Here is a 20,135-nt window from a genome sequence, read left to right as displayed (position 1 = left end):
TTATTTTATTTTCTGTACACACACACACACACACACACACACACACACACACACACACGAGTAAGAACAGAGATCAAAGTGAAAGTGCCTTCCTTAAGTGATCTCCGCTTTATTTTTTGCAACAAGATACTGAACGTGGAACTCACAGACTGTTTAGACTGAATGGCCAAGGAGTGCCTAGGCTCTATCTGTCTCCACCCTTCTCTTCCAGTTATGGGGTTATGGGCACGTGCCATTATGCCAGGCTTTTTCATGAGCAATGTGGATCCAAACTCAGGTCTTGATACTTGTAGAGCAAGCCCTTTACCACTGAAGTATCTCCCTAGCCTCAAAGCATCCATTTATAAAAGAATGTTTGAAAGAGTGTTGGTCCCTCCTTCTCTGTCTCTTGTGGCTGGGGAATTAGTTTACTTAAGTGCATGTATGTAGCCCTCAAAGCAGATGCTTTGTATTCAGATAATGAATAGTTTTCTTTTCCCCGGGGTTTAGTGTGTACTCATCAACTGAGAATTTTTTAGTCTCTTGACTCCTTGTGTCTTTTTTTTCCTTTTGAAGGGTAAAGGTTTCATATCATAGGTCTCTTCTATGTGATAAATAATGTATTTGAAACAAGAATGATGATAGTGGTATAAGTGATTTCATACAGCATACTAAATAATAGGTGCATCCAACATAACTTTATTGCTGCTTGGCTGAGTATTTTGGCGGGGTTGAGATAAAAAAATTTAGATTTGAGAAGAGAGTAGGATTTAACATCGATCGAGCACCTACCATCCATGCTTTATACGTATGGATTTCTATTTGAGCTGCATGACTCCCCTTTATGTAAGTAGCATTATAGATGTTTTGCAAACGAGGTCCCTGAGACCCACGGATGGTAAATTAGCTGATTTAGAAGCCTGATTACTCAGACTCTAAAACCTGTGTCTGTTCTCCCCCTTTAATACTGCAACCTTTCAATTTTTGAAATGTTTTTTAAAGATGATCAGAAAGACTTTATAGTACTTTAGAAAGTGCTTGGTAATCTGTGTTGCTTAATATTTTCCTTGGGGGTAGTAATTCACTTAATTCATTTGGTACTGTAAAATGGAAATTGAATGTGAGTGTGTTTGCTAGGGCAGCTCTGTCAGAGTCGGAAGGATCTCTTGTGTAGCAAAGTAACAATTTTAATAATAATGTAGCCACTTGTAAGGTTCATATGTGTATCTATTTTTTAAAATTGATACAGGGTTTCTCTGTGTAGCCCTGGCTATTCTGGAACTCACTCTGTAGACCAGGCTGGCCTTGAACTCAGAGATTTGCCTGCCTCTGCCTCCCTAGTACTGAGATTAAAGATGTGTGCCACCATTGCCCAGCTTATGTGTATCATAACTACTGAGGATTCACAAACTAAAAGAACCTTCTAGACTATAAACTAAAATCCCATACTGATATTGGCAAAGCTAGAACTCTCCTAAGAGACTGTTAAATTCTTATCACAAATTATTTCCAACAATCCATTTCCTTTTGCTCTTATCTTTTCTATTTATTTTCTCACCTAGGTTCTAGACAAGATACCTAGATACAGAGTTAGAGTATTGTCTCTTCTAATTAAAGGCCAGCTTTGGCTACAGTCCTGCCTGTCATGCATACATGGCTATATGTAGTCATTCTCCTGTAGTTTTGAGTAGTGTCATAATTTCTGTGGCCAGGACTTTAAAAATATCATCAAGTCCACCAGGTAGTAACTATGCTGTATGAGCTGTCATGTATTTGATTGTTTCAGTGTGCAACTCTTATGGAAATTTGTGTATAGTATTTCTGAATCTAAATTAGGGACTAAGCCACAGCTGTGGCACTTAGAGAGGGTGGCATGTCTCAGTTAAAAGATCCTGTAGCTAGAAATAAGTATAATTGCATCTTTTATAAGCAAGGCAGCTGAAACCCAGGTTAAGTCATTTCCTCAGGGTTAATTGCGGTAGAACCAAGCTTTCTACCCAGATCTACTCAATCGTAAGGTAAACATTTTCCTGGAGATGGTTATAGAACAAACAAAGTTTTCTTACGAGTATCTACAAAATTTTGTGGTACTCTGGTGAGTGATATTATAAAGAATTTTTTCTTCTGATTGCAGCTCTGCCGTGGATGAAACACTGCTGAATCTGCACTAAGATGCCAGGACCACCACTACCCAAAAGCTCCAGACTGGAGACCAAGAAAGCCCAGGCTAGCATGATCATGCCCAGCAAGGAAGACCAACCTGAAGAGGTTAAAGCAAATTATCTCTTCCAATTGTGTCTCATGTAGTCTCTTTAGGCATTGCTTTGGTACTTATCCTGACCTCTGAATATTTATGGTGCTTGTATTATTCTGAGAAAGTGGGTATTTCTATCAATCTTTGTAGCTGAAGAATACCAGAAGTTGGAACATGGGGCTAGGAATTAAAATTTGGTTCAGGGTTGAGCCCTTGCCTAACGTGTGCAAGGCCTTAGGTTCTGTCCCAGCCATCAACCCTAAGTAACTTGAGCAAAAGGTATAGATTCTACTCATACTTCAATATGTATGGATGAAGTCAAGGCCATTTTCTACATCTTTCCAAGCCAAACAATAGTGAGTTCTCATTAATGATCATGTCTATACTTTTATATTCTTTTAGAAAGCTCCAGGAGGCTGTAAGTTCTTGGTAGTACATTTTGTCAGTAAGAATATTATCATACTTTTTAAATATTCAGATTGAGCATCCCTAATTTGAAAATCCAATATTAAAAATTTTCAAAGTCTTTAAACTCTTTGAGTGTTGACCTAATTCTGCAAGCAGAAAGTCCCATATTTAGTCTCAATCAATGGAGTTTACAGTCAGACTGCAGGCATACTAATGGCAGCGAGATTGTGCAGTGATGGAAGGAGTTACAAGCACAAGGACCTGTTTGAAGACCTAACATTCATGTAAATGCTGAGTGGGTATGACAGCTTGCCAGTAATTCTAGTGCCCAGAAGGCAAAAACAGGATCCATGGAGCAGGCTGGCTAGTCACACCGGCTGTATAGGCAAACTCTAGATTCAGCTGAGTAACACTGCCTCAGTGAATAACGTGAAAGCAAGAGAAAGAGATCTCTGATATCAGCCTTAGACTTCCACATACAAGGCACACATTTGCACATGTACACACTTGCACACATATGTATACTCACACATATGCAAACCTGAATATGCATGCATGCATGCAAACAACATACATACAAAAATTCAGATCCACTAAAAATATATATAAATTACCTTCAAGGTATGTTTTGTTTTGTTTTGTTTTTCAAGACAGGGTTTCTCTGTGTAGCTCTGAGCCTGTTCTGGTACTCACTCTGTAGCCCAGTCTGGCCTCGAACTCAATATCTGTTAAGTCACCCATATCTGGTAGCTTACAACAACTTGTAGCTCCAGCTCCAGGGTATCTGAAGCCCTCTTCTGGCTTCTGCCTCTGCCTCCCGAGTGCTGGGATTAAAGGTGTACACCACCACTGCTTGGCTTCAAGCTACACTTTTATAATGTGTATATATAATACAAATCTGAAATTTGGGCAATAGGGGGAGGGGAGAGTAATGAAGGAGTAAATATATCCAAGTATATGATATACTTGAACAAAATATCAATATGAAACTAATTGCTTTGAACAGTGAATATATGCTAGTGAAATTCTTTAAAAAGAAAGACTGGAGAAGTAACTCTGTGGTTGAGAGCTTTTGCTGCTCTTCGAGAGGACTGAAGTTCAGTCCAGAACCCATATCTGGTGGCTTCCAACAGCTTGAAGCTCCAGCTCCAGGGTATCCGAAGCCCTCTTCTGGCTTCTGTGGGTACCCACATTTACGTGCACATACCCACATGCAGCGGCACACACATGCACATAATTAAAATAAATTTTGATGCTGGAAAGATTGCTTGGGTTTTTAGAGGGTGTGTTGCTTTTCCAGATGATCCATGTTCAATTTACAGCACCCAGGTGGGTCCGGGTGGGACAGGGTGGGACGTATATCTGTGTGAATGGAGATGACCGTGACTTTGTCACTTGTGTGGGTGAGACCACGGGGGTTTGTCCTCCCAGGGCACACATTTGAGCCTCAGCCTCCTTGTGCATGTCTCATGGTCACATCTCCTCCTGCCTCTTGCTCATCCTCGCCTGGGCAACTTGCTTCGTGGAATCCCATGCCTCTGGTCTCCATGGGCACATGTAGTCATGTGCCCATACCAAAGCATATGCAATGCATATACATAATTAAAATAGTAATAAATGTTTCAAAAAAATTAAAAAGAAATATTCCTGGATCCCATCCTGAAGATATTTAATTACGTATATGTCAATATTTCAAATGTGAAAAAACTGAAAACCAAGAAACAGCTAGTCCCAAACATGTTAGCTATAGAATACTCAACCAGTATTAAATTTTAAGAATGTACTGGTACACTTAAATTTTCCTGATTTAACATTGACATTCTGACCCTATTGTGTGCTATATTCATCACCATATATTTTAACAAGAGTTATAGTAACAGTCGTAAATTTTCATTGAGAGAGTTTCTTGAAGCAGACAGCATTAGGCCTTATGCTTTCTTTGACTGTGCCTGCGTTTTTCTGTGTTCAACCTCTAGCACTGCAGACTCTGGTGTTCTATATGTGCAGTGTTGGGAGCAGTGAACCCCCAGATCCTGAAACAACTTGTTTTCCCCTGATCTGAGTGCCTACAGCTGCTCTGAGCATGAGGCCCTCAGAAGTTCCTGAGGGCAGGAGAGTGATTGCTGGTGGCTTTGGCTGGGGCGTGGCTATCAGTTAAGGATCCCTATATAAGCTGCCCTGGAACACAATAAAGGGGGCATTCTTGGGGCATTCCTGTTTCAAGGATGGTCCGTGTCTCTGTCTGTGTCTGTTTGTGTGTTTCAATCTTCAGCCCCTTGCCCAGCTCGGGAACTGTATGGCAGCGCATAGATGGGCATCGTTTCTATTAATTTTTACTTTGAGTAAAATGATTTTCATGGAGGGAATCATGGATTTTTCTCATGTTAACTTATCAAGAAAGATTTGATACCTTGATTGAGCTTTCATTTGTATCAAATGTTCTGATTGTAGTTATGACATTGTATATTTTCTTTTATGGCTATTATTTTTTCCAACCCCAACTTTCTTTGGCCACAGTTTGTAAGGATGAGTTTTATTGAGTTCAGTTTTCATTGTTAATTTTATATGGAGGAGATTATTTCTAACAGTAATACTAAGTAAGAACTAGAAGATAAACTGACAATTTTTTAAAAAAAGCTTGAAAGAAAAGTACTGTTTTATTATTTGCTAATTATTTGTACTAGGATTATTTATCACAAATAAGATAAAGATGAATGGTTTACTTTTTAACTGAAGTAATTCTTAGCTCCCCTAGACTTGCAGTCTTTTTCTGGAATAGTGTGTTGTGTCATGAATACAATTCTCCAAGGTTTTGAGCACTTATAGCATCATATACTGTTAATGATGTAGCTAGCACAAAGCAAGTGGTCCTATCCCAGTGTTCTGTTTAATAATTGTAAGAAATTTCTTCTATGGGTAAGACGGAGTTTGTTCTTAGAATTTTAAGAGAGAAATCTGACATTTGATAGATATTCACCAAATAGAAACTGTTAAAGGATAGAAAAAATTGCTATAAGAGTAATTTCTCTCAACTTCTAACTCCATATTTAAGGGGACACCCACACAACAGGGGCTTCCTCCTGGACCCTGGATTAGGCACAAACCACACCCAAATAAACACCTGTTTTCACAGAGAGATCCCTTATTAAGCAGGGAAGAGAAGTTAAAGTGGCTGCTTTCTGACTCAGGCAGAAAAGAGCAGCAAATGGCCTTGCAGGTGGAATTTTAAGAGGAGAAGAAGGGGAAGTCTGTGTTACAAGGGCCAGGACACTGTGGTAAAGGAGATAGGGATGAGGGAGAAGGGGAAGGGCACACGGGAAATGGAGAAGGAGTATTTGTCTCAGAGAACAAAGGACTGGCTATGGACAGAGGGGAGACAGACATGGCACATAGGCAAAAGGTGGTTTATAAAGGTAAAGGGGGAAAGCCAGTGTTAGGATGAGGTATTTAATTGGGTGTGTTAATTAGGTGAGCCAAAGGGGGCTTTTGATTGCTGTACTTTGGTAGGCCTCAGGAGGAGGAAGTGGTCAAATAAGGGAATAGACCTCGGTGGCTAGCTTTAGGAAAATAATCGAATAAATATAGCAAGGTAGAGGGAATGGGGAGTAGGGCAAGGCCTGCAGAGTCACACGTTCAAGTGGGGCTGGTGTCCCTTCACTTGTAGTCTTAATCACTTTGGAGTGGGGTAAGGCATGTACAGACATAAGTATCTAGAAAGAAAACCCTTGTTGCTTAAAGCATGCAGCTCCCTCCTATCCGTAGTCACATCTCTTCTCCCCCCCCCCCATAAGTCTCACAGATCAGATAAGAGAGGTAAACAGGATTAACAAACTGTTTTCCTAAAATAAAAGTTCTCTTAGTATGTTTACAAGCTTTCAGGATTACATAGTTGTGTCTGTGTGTGTATTTTCCGAGACAGGGTTTCTCTGTAGCTTTGGAGCCTGTCCTAGAACTAGCTCTTGTAGCCCAGGCTGGCCTCGAACTCCCAGAGATTCGTCTGCCTCTGCCTCCTGAGTACTGGGATTAAAGGCGTGCACCACCATCACCTGACTAGAACTACATGGTTTTAAAGTGATATTTCTTTCTATTTACAATTTATACAGACTGAAAAATGTATTTTATTGTAGAAAATTTACTTATGATATACAGGGCTCTGGGTTTCATCATTAGCACAGTTACAGCAAAACACTTTCAAAAGTATGTTCTCTTTTGTAATCCATAAAGTCTCTGTAATTTGGGTTATCATTCTAATTTCATTGATAAGAAAATTGAGTCTCACAGATTGAATGACTCTTCCAAGGTCAATATTTAGTAGAGAGCTGATTGTACACTATTGTCCTTATTGAATAAATATTAAACAAGTGCATTTAGTATAAGAGGCACTTACTTGGTTTATTTAACTAACTTACTTGGAGGTAGCCCTTCTGAAAGAATCACTTAGTAGTGTTGATAGTTAAACTTGAATTGTATAACCATAACTTCGGGAAGAGAAAGAGAATAAATTAGCTTCACCAAGCTGTTTTACCCATTTTGAAATTTTTGCTGGGGCTCATCTAGTCTCTTCGTCGTTTGTCCCTATCATCAAAGACTATATTCTTCAGTGGCTGTAAACATCTTCAGGTACCCAAAATAAACTTTCATTGTACATCATAAGATTTAGTATACATATTGTGGAGTTTATTCAAGCCCTGAATATGACCTAAAGTTCCAAATGGATTATATACACTTGGCCGTGCTCGTTTGCCTCTTATTTTTACAGAGTGGGGAGGATGACCATACAACATTTTCACCTTCATCTCCAGACACAGAAAAAAAGAGATCAGCTTTTGAAGACCTCACTAATGTGAGTATGCTATCCCCATTCTTTTCTGTAGTTTTACATATTTTTACATAAAATTACATGTTTACATAAAATACATATTCTTTATCTTGAGCAATCTTTCTTGTTTACCAGCAGACCTTGACACTCTCAGAATGTTGACAGCAGAATTTATTTGGACACACAGTGACACAATTTCACAAACTATAGAAGCTCTTTTTACTGGAACATACCATTTAGGTCAATTTATATGTTCCCTGGAGACATTAAGCAGTGACTAGTATATGAATTGTAAATAACTATCAAAACTATGGGAGATTATGTTTACCTAAGATCCAGAGATGGCTCCCTCGACTTTGGAAATGTTATAATAGAATAATCGTAGTTCAGAGTAGCTTTACAAATTCAAGCACTATGAGAGTTTTGGGTAAGACCATTTTTTTTCTTTTCTGTAAGGTTGACCTCACCCATCACTTCTGTATCCCAGGATTTAAATTCTATAATTAGCCTAGTCATAGTGACAATCAAAACTACCTCATGTCTATCAAACTTCATAGGGTCAGACCTGTAGCTGCAGACTGGTGGAGCCAGCCATCAATACCCATCACAGAGATATGAGGGGGGTAACTTACTGGAGGAAATGGGAAGTATAGACCAAACGGCCTCCATAGCAATTAAAATGAGTCTTGTCCACTGTTGCATGAGTTCTAATTGGTCTTAATAATAAAAACCTGGAGCCAGATATCAAGGTAAATGCTGAAGGATTAGAGAGAGGAAGGAGCAAGCCACAGCTAACTCTTACCTTGCTAACTCCCCAGCTGAAAAAGGGCCAAACTACTGTCTCCTCCCACCTTATATTCCTCTCTCTGCCCAGCCATATCACTTTCTGTCTGACCTTTATGGTTAACTAGTGGCTAGCTCTATCTTTTGATCTTCAGGCAAGCTTTATATTTGTTAGAATATAAACAAGATATACCCACAGCCCACTATCTAACCAGTTACCCTAGGCTCCTCCATGGTAATTTTGATGATTTTGTTGGGGGCTAAGGTCCCAGGGAATTACCAGTTTTCAGCCACCAGGCCCAGAAAACCTGAGAGATCTTCCAGTGGAGGAGGAGCTTGGAGGACTAACCTACTTTGATGAGACAAAGAGAGACAGTGTCCTGCATGTCCACAGATTGGGGAGGGTTCTGGCGGAAGGTGAAGTGAGGTGCCATTCTTCATCCAGTGACTGGTGTTGCCACATCTGAACCAGGTTTTGGGTGAAGTCTGCTGGTGCCCAGTTTTTTTAGAAGTGGCCTCAGGGCTGCTTCCACAAGCAGTTATTTCCATCTATCATTGGAAGCTTTTGGGGTCTTTCTTGCTCCCCCGTTTCATTAAATACCTTAAATGCCATATTTAGCAGATCTCTGGGAGGTTTGAGGACCATTTAAAAAATTTTAAATTTATTTTAAACTTGTTTTCAGTTACTTGTTTCAGGCTTAACTTTGACTATATATATATATATATATATATAAGATTATATAATGGGAGATAAAAATTGGTTTCTCCCACCATGCTTGTGATTGTAAACAAATTACATTTGTGTTTAGCATGACTACAAACATGGTTTTGAGCACATTAAAGAATTCGATCATTGGGCTGGAGAGATGGCTCAGTGGTTAAGAGCACTGTCTGCTCTTCCAGAGGTCCTGAGTTCAATTCTCAGCAACCATATGGTGGCTCACAACCATCTGTAATGAGATCTGGCACCCTCTTCTGGGGAGTAGGCATATATGCAGGCAGAATACTATATACATAATAAAAATTAAAAAAAAGAATTTGATCATTTATAAGGTGATTGATCATTAATTTGTATGTTTTAATTATCTTTGACAGTTTACAATATGTATATTTTATAAGATTAGGATTTCATAATCTTTTCTTTATCAAGTTTTAGCTTTAAAATTTATAACATTTTAAAATGAAGATCCTTTAGTATGAAAATAAACTTTAAACAATAAATACATTTCAAAGAGAGACTAAGAACCTTGTTTTCCTGATCCTTTTATAATGTATATTAACAAAATATTGCAGTTTTTTATGACATGGTTTTTCTAAATAGCTAAAGCCTAACAAAATTAGCAAAGATATAAGTGATTAGATGTATGTTTTTAAATCAGTTTCTGTTAAACTGAATAGACCATTATACTCTTAGGAAATTATAAACCTTAATCATCAAACATATGTTGTTCCTAAATCCTATTTTCTGTAACTCTAGTTCATGGTTTGGTCCTCATGTGTTGTTTTCCACTCTTAGGACAAAAATCATCATACAAAGTTCATCCTTAGTTGGGTGATGGTGGTGCACACCTTTAATATTGGAACTTTGGAGGCAGAGGAATCTCTGAGTTCAAGGCTAGCCTGGTCTACAGAACAAGTTCCAGGACAGCCAGGGTTACATAGAGAAACCCTGTCTCAAAAAAAANAAAAAAAAAAAAAAAAAACCAAAAGATTCATCCTTATGCAAAATATCTTAGAACCTGGTGTTGCCTCCTTTACCTAAGAAAAATAAAATAAAAACAAATCATCTTGGAGGCCTGGTATTGCCTCCTTAGTCTAATTTAAAAATCATTTTTCCTTAATAAAAGTTGAGTCTAAGTAACATCTGTAGTATGGTATAGCAAATTAAGAATACCTATACATAGATTTTTAATTTCCAGCCCTTTTTGTTACAAGATTTAAGATACCTTTTGCTCTGCTGGGATTTTACAGACTTTTAAAACCATACTCCCAATGATCTTACAGATCCCAGGACAAAGAAAGCTTATATTTCTGCCGAAGCTTCAAAGATATCCATTACTTTGCAGAACATTTTAAACAAAACCAAGAGAAGGGGAGTGGTATTCAGAGAGCTAAACATGTGGTTACATTTAACCATATTAATTTTATAAATAAAGTTCTCTTGAGTAAAACATTTAAATGCCATGGGATAAACAACAGTAACCTCTGCTGAATATAGGGTTTTTTTTTTTTTTTTTTTTTTTGCTATGGTTCTTTTCCCTGTCACAGGGTCAGAGGGCAGCCTGACCCAGGACAGACAGGCCTTCGAGACAAACATGCTTGGTCTAAAGTGTGTGGGCCAAATCCCATTCCCACAGCCAACTTTTTAGTAGAGTAAAACAGCATGTGAAACTATTTCAATATTACCCATACCCCAAAGGCATTTGAATCTCTGTAAGACTGAACCCAGTGATCAGAGGAGAGAGGAGAGGGGGAAGCAAAGAAGATTTAGAGATAAATTATTTCAGACCATCTGCTTGTTCCATGGTAGAAATTGTCACAGTCTGTGAGAATTTAGAAATCCAGTGTGCCATTTTCTTGCCATTGAGATTGGTATCCTGTTAAATAATGGCTCTAGGAATTTGGCTGAAACAAGGTAGGTACACAAATTAGAAAAGCGTTTTGTCTTAGTTTAACTTCCCTTGGTCCTGTTCATTCAGAATCCCTAATGGGAATGTGTGGAATGGGACAATGTAGTTGTTTTTGTTTTCTCTTTGCTCTTTGGGGGCTCACTTCTCAACTCCCAAATAAATACATGGAGACTTATATTTAGTATTATTCCAAGCTACTTCCAGCTGGTTGGGGGCACTGATAATCTTATGGGGACCTAAAGAAAATTCAGAATTATCAAGTCCTGACCGGAGTATCCAGTGAGTCTTGATCACCTCAGGCAGCAGTCTTGAATCTGTTTTGGAGGTAGAACTCTGATATCGGGCCATCTGATCCTACCAGAGATTTCTCAGGTGGTCTTCCTTGGTCAAACCTGATTTTTCTTAACTCAGAATGAACCCACAGCCTCTCATTTCCTGTGGAAACAAAAGCAAAATCTCTTCTCCAAAGTAACATACTTTTTGACTTCAATTTTGAAGGAAAGGTATTTTCAAAATACCTATCTTAGATTAATTGAGCAGCATTTATAAGCAAATATCTTTTAGCAGCTGTTGCTCCTTCCTCAGCAGTCAAACAATTCAAAGAGAGCATAATAGCATACAGTATCAAGATTCTCTGTGTATTTTCCATCTTTATGTGGCTTTACTTTAACCTCTATTTCTTTTATTTTTACTTTCAACTTTTGGCTTTTTGAGACAGGTTCTCTGTGTATCTTTGTCCTGGAATTCACTCTGTAGATCAGGCTGTCCTTGAACTCACAGAGGTCCCTCTGTCTCTGCCACCCCAGTGCTGGGATTAAAGGTGTCTGCCACCACACCTTGAATTTACAGATGTCTGTCTGCCTCTGCCTCCCAAGCTTTGGAATTAAAGGCGTGTGTACTACCACACCTTGAACTCACTGAGATTTGTATGCCTCTGCCTCTCAGGCATTGGGATTAAAGGTGTGTACCACCACACCCAACTACTCTTTTTTTTTTTAAGAACTTTAACCTTTAGCCTGTATATATTTTTAACACATAGTAAGCCATTTAGACGCTTTCTTCATCTCTGAATCTATCTTTACTGTATATCTCTCTCTTTTTCTGACCACATGAGTCTTTAATTTACTAAGCAATATGGGTAGGATTAAAGCCATGGCTTTGCCGGCTGGATCCAGCCCATTCCTTAGCTTTCTGCTATTCCAGCCTTGTTGCTGAGGTACAGGCCAGAGCCCTGTTTATTGCCACAACTCTACAGTGTTTCAAGGTCCCTGCCAGCAAACAAGCTGCAGCATTCTGCTCACAGACCACACTCAGTCGGACTGCTTGCCTGAAAGAGTCAAGAGTTTGCCCTGGCAGGACGGCCCAGAAAGCTGGCATTTTAAAATGGCGCAGCTTTTTTCCTGCTATGGTTGAAAACCGAAAAGCATGTGGTCAGCTTTTCATCAACACTATTTAAGTGTTTCTTGGCAGGACCTCTTAAAAGAGCTGCAAGGTTTTGCAGCTAAAGCTGAGTCAGGAAGTCTCTCTTAGATGAGAGTGCTTGCTTGCCTCTAGCAAGCAGAGCAGACCCAAGAAATTTCTGCTACCAAGAAAACATGCTTTACTCTATTCTTTCCCAAGCTTTCTCAGGCTTTCTGTGGATGCAGTTATCCATGTGGGCGCCATTCTGAAGATGGATGTCCCAACAGTACAAAAGAACTTTAGATGACTGTACAGGTAGCGAGATGTCTCTGTCATTTCTAGAGTTTTGGAAGTTGCTTGCTTCTTGTTTACTTAGGTAATATTATATCCTTCTGGAGTCATTGATGGAGTTGAAGAATGGTTAGTTATAGTTTTCCTTTGTTATGATTAAAGATAAAATAGAAATATTGTAACTGTAATTCTTGCTTTATAACTGTTTTGCTATATGTAATTTTACTATGTTAAAGCCTTTCTTTTTTGTTTAAACAGAAAAAGGGGAAATGGAGTAGAAGGGTTTTCTGTCTATGTGTTACTTTCATCGGTTAAATAAAGAAACTGCCTAGGCCTTTTGATAGGACAGCAGCTTAGATAGGTGGAGTAGACAGAACAGAATGCTGGGAGAAAGAAAGCAGAGTCAGGGAGATGCCATGGCTCTTCTCTCCAAGACAGATGTAGGTTAGACTCATCCCAGTAAGCCACAGTCATGTGGTGATATACAGATTATTAGAAATGGGTTAATTAAGATGTGAGAGTTAGCCAAGAAGAGGCTGGATATAATGGGCCAGGCAGTGTTTAAATGAATATAGTTTCCGTGTAATTATTTTGGGAAAAGCTATCAGGAAGCAGGGCGGCTGGAAGCAGACTGCTGCTCTTTTTACAACAGTGTATAGGTGTTTCATTTTCATGGTTATGTGGTGCCTGCAGAGGCCAGAAGAGGTCACATACCCTGGAACTGAAGTTCAAACAGTATGAGCTGCCATGTGGGTGCTGAGGATCTAACCCAGGTGCTCTGGAGAGCAACATATGTTTTTACTCACTAATCCATCTCTCCAGCCCCAACATTAGAAATTCATTATGTACAGTTCTAGAAGCTAGGAAATCCAAAATGAAGATGCCAGTAGATTTGGTATTGGATTGGAGGCCATTCCTCATAGATGCTATTTTCTATCTGTGTCCTCATATAGCAGAAAGGCAAGAAAATTCCCTATGGTATCACAAATAAGGGCACTAATCCCAGATCATCAAGACATTTACTCAACATTGTAATGCAGCAGTTTCAAAGCAGCATTTTCATATTTATGTCACAAAACAAAGCTAATAAACAGTGTTTCATATTTATTCACTATGTCCATTCCTTGGATATCCATCCTGACTGAGGATATACAGTCAAGTAATGTACTTATAAATTACTTAGATTAGTTGATTCTTGTATTTTTTTCATTTAATTTAATAATGATAGTATTTATTTGAAATATAATTAGGCTCATTTGTAGATGGAAGTTTCTGTCCTGCCTGGTCCCACAGCCATTCAGTCCTAAATAAACACATTAATATAAGAGTCTTATATTTATAAACTGTTTGGCCTGTTGCTCAGACTTATTATTAAGTAGCTCTTACAACTCAAATTAACTCATAATTCTTATATATGTTCAACCACGTGGCTTGGTACCTTTTCTCAGTCAGGCATTCTTATCTTACTTCCTCTGCATGCATCTGCTTCTCTGCCTATCCTCTTCTTAGAATTCTTCTAGTCTTGTTGCTCCACCTATATTTCCTGCCTGGCTACTGGCCAATCGGGGTCTTATTAAACCAATATGAGTGACAAATTTTTACAGTGTACAAGAGCATTATCCCACAGCTCTTATTTTAAAGGCATAACCTTTAAGTTGACTTTTTACTGATTAACATTATTCAGATTAATGATTTCTCCTACTGTTTAATAGAGTAGTCAAGATTAGTGTAGAACTTATTCTTGAGAGACAAATATTAAATAAATACCACTTGACAAAATAGAATGGTGGTATCATAAGTAGATGTGTCTTAAAGGTCTAGCCTGAGTAGCTAGTTGTTCTTGGCAAAACTAGACAATAAAATTAGTTGTATTTCTTGTGTCCTCTAAGCATTTTAAGTCAAAACATAAGACAAACTAAACTATCTTGTTAGTTATTCATGAGCCAGTATGCCTGGCATGGAAATTAAAATTGTGTCCTACATCTCTTGGGAACACTTGGGACTGCTATTTTTTATGTGTACCAGTATTATTGTACTTATTGTAGCTCCCACTGTGGTTGGTTGGTCCAGTGCCATATGTTTTATGAAAATTTTACATTTTGACTTCTGGGAATATTCAAATAAGCTGTCTAGGATGGTGAACCTGCCTTGAGTTTTTTATAAAAATCAATTATTGGATGATATGTGATTCTCTTAATTTGCTGTCTTTTTTGTAGACTTCTCAAAGTCAAACTGTGCAGTCAAAGAAGGAAGATGATACAGAGCATAGGAGCCATGCTGCCAAGAGGACAAGCAAGGGAGCTGATAAAATTTCTCTGAGAAAAAGGTAAGATTCAACTGGCATTGTCTCATATTATAAAGGAGAGACTGTGACATCATTTTCTCTCCATTAAGAATATTTTTAGTGAGGCACAGTGGTGACTGCCATATTACCTCTTGGTGCTGGTGGAAGACCATCTGTGGTTTATGGAGTTATAGGCCTCTTCTTTCTTTTTCCATGGATTGTGTGTGTTAGTGCATAAATTGAAAATGCTATTATCATTGCAGAATTGATTAAAATCACATATTTGATTTAGCCCCTGTTTGAGATAGTCTCTGTGGGGGGAGCATGGAATCAGCCTAACTTTTCCTGAAATCTAAGCAGCTAGCTAATAGCACATAAGTTCACTTATCCAATTAGAAACTTTGGGAGATATTCCTCTTGCTACTGGAGGGAAATTACTATCACCCCAAACCTGTGCCTTCCAGCTATTAGAGGTTTTACAACTAGATTAGAAAAAATAATTTACTCTTAGGAAAGCTTTGACTCAAAGAACACTGAAAAGTTACTGTGAGGCCTTTCTACATTCTCTTCTTAGTCCTTAATGTAGCTAGCAATAAAAATTTATTAAACACATATCTCTACTCCTGACTTTATACAATATATGTTGTTTTGTTTATACTTCCAGGACAGAGTTGATTATCAACTTTTCTTTGAAACTTCGGTTTTACTATGTTGCCCACACTGGCCTTGAAATCATGATCCTCCTGCTTCAGCCTCCCATATGTTGGCAATGCCACACTTGTTTGTTTGTTTGTTACTTTACAGAAAAAGTGTTGACTCCTTCCTATCAGAATTATTTGTTCTTTCTCTCTCCTAAATCTTCAAATGTGGTTGGGAATTTACAGTTATCATTTCACTGTTTTTTTAATTTTATTTTTTAAGTAAACATACAAAGTAATAAGATTTCCTATGGTTTATTTATGCCTATGTGAGTATATTTTGTTCTAATTCATCATCTTTACCCATTACCTTCCTTTGTGTCTCATATGGTTTCAGGCTGCTTCTTTCCCTAACCAAGTAGGCCTCCCCTTCTGCTTTCATGTCACATGTATTTATTACCCTTCCTTTCCTTCCCTCTCCTTTAAGGGTTTCTCTTTATTCTAATTGCATCCTTAGGGCTTGACAAATATGTACTTAAATAAATTAGACAGAGGACTGAAACAGAGCTAAGCATAACTTCTAATGAGTAAGGTAAAAAGTTGGACATTCCAGAAATTAACCAGCATAACACATGGGCACATTGACATTTAACCAGTAGGGAGAAATAAAACTAAAAGATTCACTTAGTTTGTGGCTTAAATTCCTTGGGTGTGCCTACAATATTTGACCTTAATTCATTATGTCATTTTCTTTTGACTATCTTTTATTATTCCAATTTTACCAGGAAACATTCTTCTTTTTCTTCAGGGGCTAGTGGAACAGACCCAATAATGATACTAGAATGAGTAATACCTACCATTTGCTGAGACTTCACTATAATCACATAGCATTCTATGTCTTTACTTTTTTATTTTAAGTAGAATATAATTATATCATTTCCTTCTTTCTCTCCCCCAAACCTTTCTATGCTCCACCTTTTCTTAAATTCATATCCTATTTTTCTTTGATTAGTATTGTTACATATACGCTGAACCCATTTAGTGTTGCTTATGTGTATGTAGTTTGAGGGCTGACCACTTGGTATTGGATAACCAATTAGGGGGCTCATCTCTGAGAAAGACAAATTCTCCCTCTCTCAGTGGTTAGTAACTGCCTGTAGTTCTTTGTGTAGGAGTGGGGCTTGTGAGATTCCCCTTCCACATTCGCATGTCTGTTGGCATTGCCATCGTTCAGGTTTTGTTGAGGCAGCCACACTGTTGAGATTTCATAGACACAGGTTTCCTATCATTTATAGGAGACACATTTCACAGCAGCTTTCCTGGTCCTCTGTCTCTTACAGTCTTTCCTTCCCCCCTCCCACAATATTCCCCAAACCTTATGCGCAGGATACACAGCTTTGTGCTATAGATATATCAGCTGGGGGTAGGCACCCCGTGATCATTTGATTTCTGCATCTTGACCATTTATGGTTTTCTCTAATGCTGTCCACGTGCTGCAAAGAGAAGCTTCTTAGATGAAAGGTGATAATTACACTGATCTGTGGGCATAAGGATAAGTTTTAGAGTGCAGTTAGGAATTATGCCAGTCTAGTAAAGCAGCATAGGTTCTTAGGTTCTTCTCTAAGATCAGCAACCTCACTAGCTCTGGGAAGTTGGCTGGCTTTCCAGTAGCAGACATTATGTTCTTCCTATTGAAGGGCCTTAAGTCTAATTAGACAGCTGTTGCTTACCATGAAGATAGGACTGTCACTATTGTACTTTTAGGGATCTCGTGCCATGCTGGTTGTTGTTTTGGTTTACAGAAATCCTAGCTGGGTAGACTGTTGGGTGCTTCCCTCCTTTGGCAGTTTTCATGACACTTTTTAGTACCAGGAAAACTAGACATGGGGAAGAAAGCTTTCAGTTCAGGCCCAGCTTGAATCCTTCCCTCAAGTCTTTGTCCAAGGTATGTGGTGTCTTTGGTGTAATGATTATTAAAAATTGCTGTGGATCCCCGAGTAGCTTGCTGAAGGATCCCCTGTAGGCAGGGGGCAGCAGGTCCTGAGAGCAGCCAGTCCCAGGCAGGGCTGGGGCATGAGACCACACAACAGGTGGTTGGTCCTGGCAGCATTCCCGGTGCTAGCCATGTGTGCAGCAGGCAGGTGAGAGACAGACAGATAGGCACACCATGCAGAGTGAAGTTGAACATTTGTTAGATGGGTTATGGAGGGGAAGAAAAACGGGGAGAAGAGGAGAGAAGGGGGAAAGGGGAAAGAGAGGCAGAAGTTGCCTCCTCCAGAGGAAGATGGAGAAGAGAGACCAAGGCTGCAAGCAGTGAAGGGGTGGGTGTGGCTTGCCTCTTAATGAGACAGAACAACCATTACATTCCCATCTCTCTTTTATAATACAAAGGCACCAGAGGTTAAAGGAATTGGGGCAGCAGATTCTCAAGGCTTCTTCCTGCTTATTTGTGGGTGTCATCTTTGGGGGGAACCTGAGAAGGCTGGGTGCTGGTCACATCCTGGCATAGTCGGTCTCTTTGCTCCTATCCAGTGTCTGTGGTATGGAAATGTCTGGTGTCTCTTACACCTGTTTAAGATATTGGCAGAACAGAGGACAAAGTTAAGTTAAGGAAAAACATTTTTTAGGACTAGGGAATTGAGGGGGATGTATCTGACCTGTTTAAGGTGGATCCTTCAATTCAGCTCCCTGGAACTCACAAGAATTCTTTGGGTTTGTGAAAACAGAAGTTTTAGACATATACATTGTATAAACAGTAGCATGTTTATGTCAGAATGACTGTGACAGATTATTTTTTGCACAATGAAAAGTATTTTTAAGACTATGGAAGGCAGCATCAGAAAGAAGTTTGATAACTTGTATTTGCCCTCATACCTTTATAACTTGCAGGTTTTGTATTTATATTTTACTGAAATTTGTTTGGTGAAGTTGTCCTTTTAAACTGATAGAACCTATCAGCTGTCAAACTGCATCAGAGATCTTTGAGAAGGATAAAATTTTACTTGAGTTACTGATTTAATAAATGACAGAGAATTTACTTGGTTGGCACCAAGAGCTACTCCTCCGGGTCCTCCATGGCCACTGTGGGTCGCATTTGCCTTGTGCTGTTTAGTGCAGGGCCTTCCAGGATCTAGAAGATCCTGTGGGCTGAGAAATCTGTAGGAAGACAAGCCTACCTTGACCTAGCAGCTAGGCTGTCAGTTTCAGTGATTCTGCCCATGTCAGGTGATCTTCAGTTTAGATAAAAGGCAGTTTTTCCCCAGTGGTCAGCACTTGGCAGTTGTAGTGAATTGCAGATGGATGTTTTTCTGTGACCATTTGTGTTGAAGGAGCAGTGGGCTGCGTTCCTGCCACCCGGCTTCCAGCCGCCTGGCTAGCTTATGACCCGAAATAACAACACACAAAATTGTATTCTTTTAAACACTGCTTGGCCCATTATATCTAGCCTCTTCTTAGCTAACTCTCATATCTTGCTTAACCCATATTTAGTAATCTGTGTAGCACCACTAAGTGGTGGCTTACCGGAAAGGTAAATGTATTTTTGAGAATTTAATGCATAAGTGCACCATATCTGCATCTTTTCTAGCCCTTCTCTCCTATCAAACTCCTTATGAATCCCATCTTCCCAACCATCTAGAATCATGATCTTTTTATCTGTCTGTCTGTTATCTATCTATCCATATATTCATTGGTCCATCCATCTGTCCATCTGTCTTCTCTCAGTCTGTGACTATTGGTCAGTCTATCTTTCCCTATGTTTGTCTAAATAAACACACACATAAACACACACAAACAATTGTACACAAAAACCTTTTGATTCCAATTAGTGTTTGCTCTTTCCTTTAATTTTTTTCACATTTGCACAAGTATGTATGTATGTGTGTATATATTCATCTCAGGGATTGAACTCAGGTCATCAGGCTGAGAAGCAAGCACCTTTACCTGCTTAGCCATCTTGCCAGCTCAAGAATCTCATTTCTATTTACAGTTTGCAGAATGGTTTTTATTATGAAAAAGTGTTGAGTTTTGTCAAATGATTTTTATGGGTCTATTGATAATAATATCATTGTTTTTGTACTAGTAGTACAGTATATTTGAATTTTAGATGTTAAAATAACTTTGCACTCCTAGGGTATCTACTTGATTATGATGGATCATTCTTTAAAATGCATTTTTGTATTTGTTATTCTAGTATTTTGTTGGGGATTTTTACATCTATAGCCATAAAAAGTAATAGTTTATAGTTTTCTTGTCCTGCAATACTATTGTTCTTTGGGTGTCATAATACCTCTGCCCTTAAAGTGTGAGTTGGAAACTTGTTTCCACCTCTCTTATTTTTTTTTATTTATTAAAGATTTCTGTCTCTTCCCCGCCACCGCCTCCCATTTCTCTCCCCATCCCCCAATCAAGTCCCCCTCCCTCGTCAGCCCAAAGAGCAATCAGGGTTCCCTGCCCTGTGGGAAGTCCAAGGACCACCCACCTCCATCCAGGTCTAGTAAGGTGAGCATCCAAACTGCCTAGGCTTCCACAAAACCAATAGGTGCAGTAGGATCAAAAACCCATTGCCATTGTTCTTGAGTTCTCAGTAGTCCTCATTGTCCGCTATGTTCAGCGAGTCCGGTTTTATCCCAGGCTTTTTCAGATCCAG

At 38.9% G+C, this 20,135-nt stretch overlaps 1 protein-coding gene across 1 annotated transcript in view; it reads left to right on the top strand.

Moving 5' to 3' along the window:
* The first annotated feature begins 2,119 nt into the window (after positions 1-2,119).
* Positions 2,120-20,135, top strand: part of Ccnb3 (cyclin B3) — a 61,464-nt gene continuing 43,448 nt past the window's right edge. Inside the window, exons 1-3 of the mRNA XM_050160971.1 lie at positions 2,120-2,247; positions 7,401-7,484; positions 14,782-14,891. Of these exons, the coding sequence (XP_050016928.1) occupies positions 2,152-2,247; positions 7,401-7,484; positions 14,782-14,891 (290 nt within the window). The 5' untranslated portion in view covers positions 2,120-2,151. The remainder of the gene's footprint in view (positions 2,248-7,400; positions 7,485-14,781; positions 14,892-20,135) is intronic.

Source organism: Alexandromys fortis, unplaced genomic scaffold (genome assembly GCF_014885135.2).
Source record: "Alexandromys fortis isolate MF-2015 unplaced genomic scaffold, M_Fortis_MF-2015_v1.1 scaffold_83, whole genome shotgun sequence".
In the NCBI taxonomy this organism is placed as follows: domain Eukaryota; kingdom Metazoa; phylum Chordata; class Mammalia; order Rodentia; family Cricetidae; genus Alexandromys; species Alexandromys fortis.
Note: the sequence above shows the minus strand (reverse complement) of the source record. Positions and strands in the feature narration are given on the sequence as shown.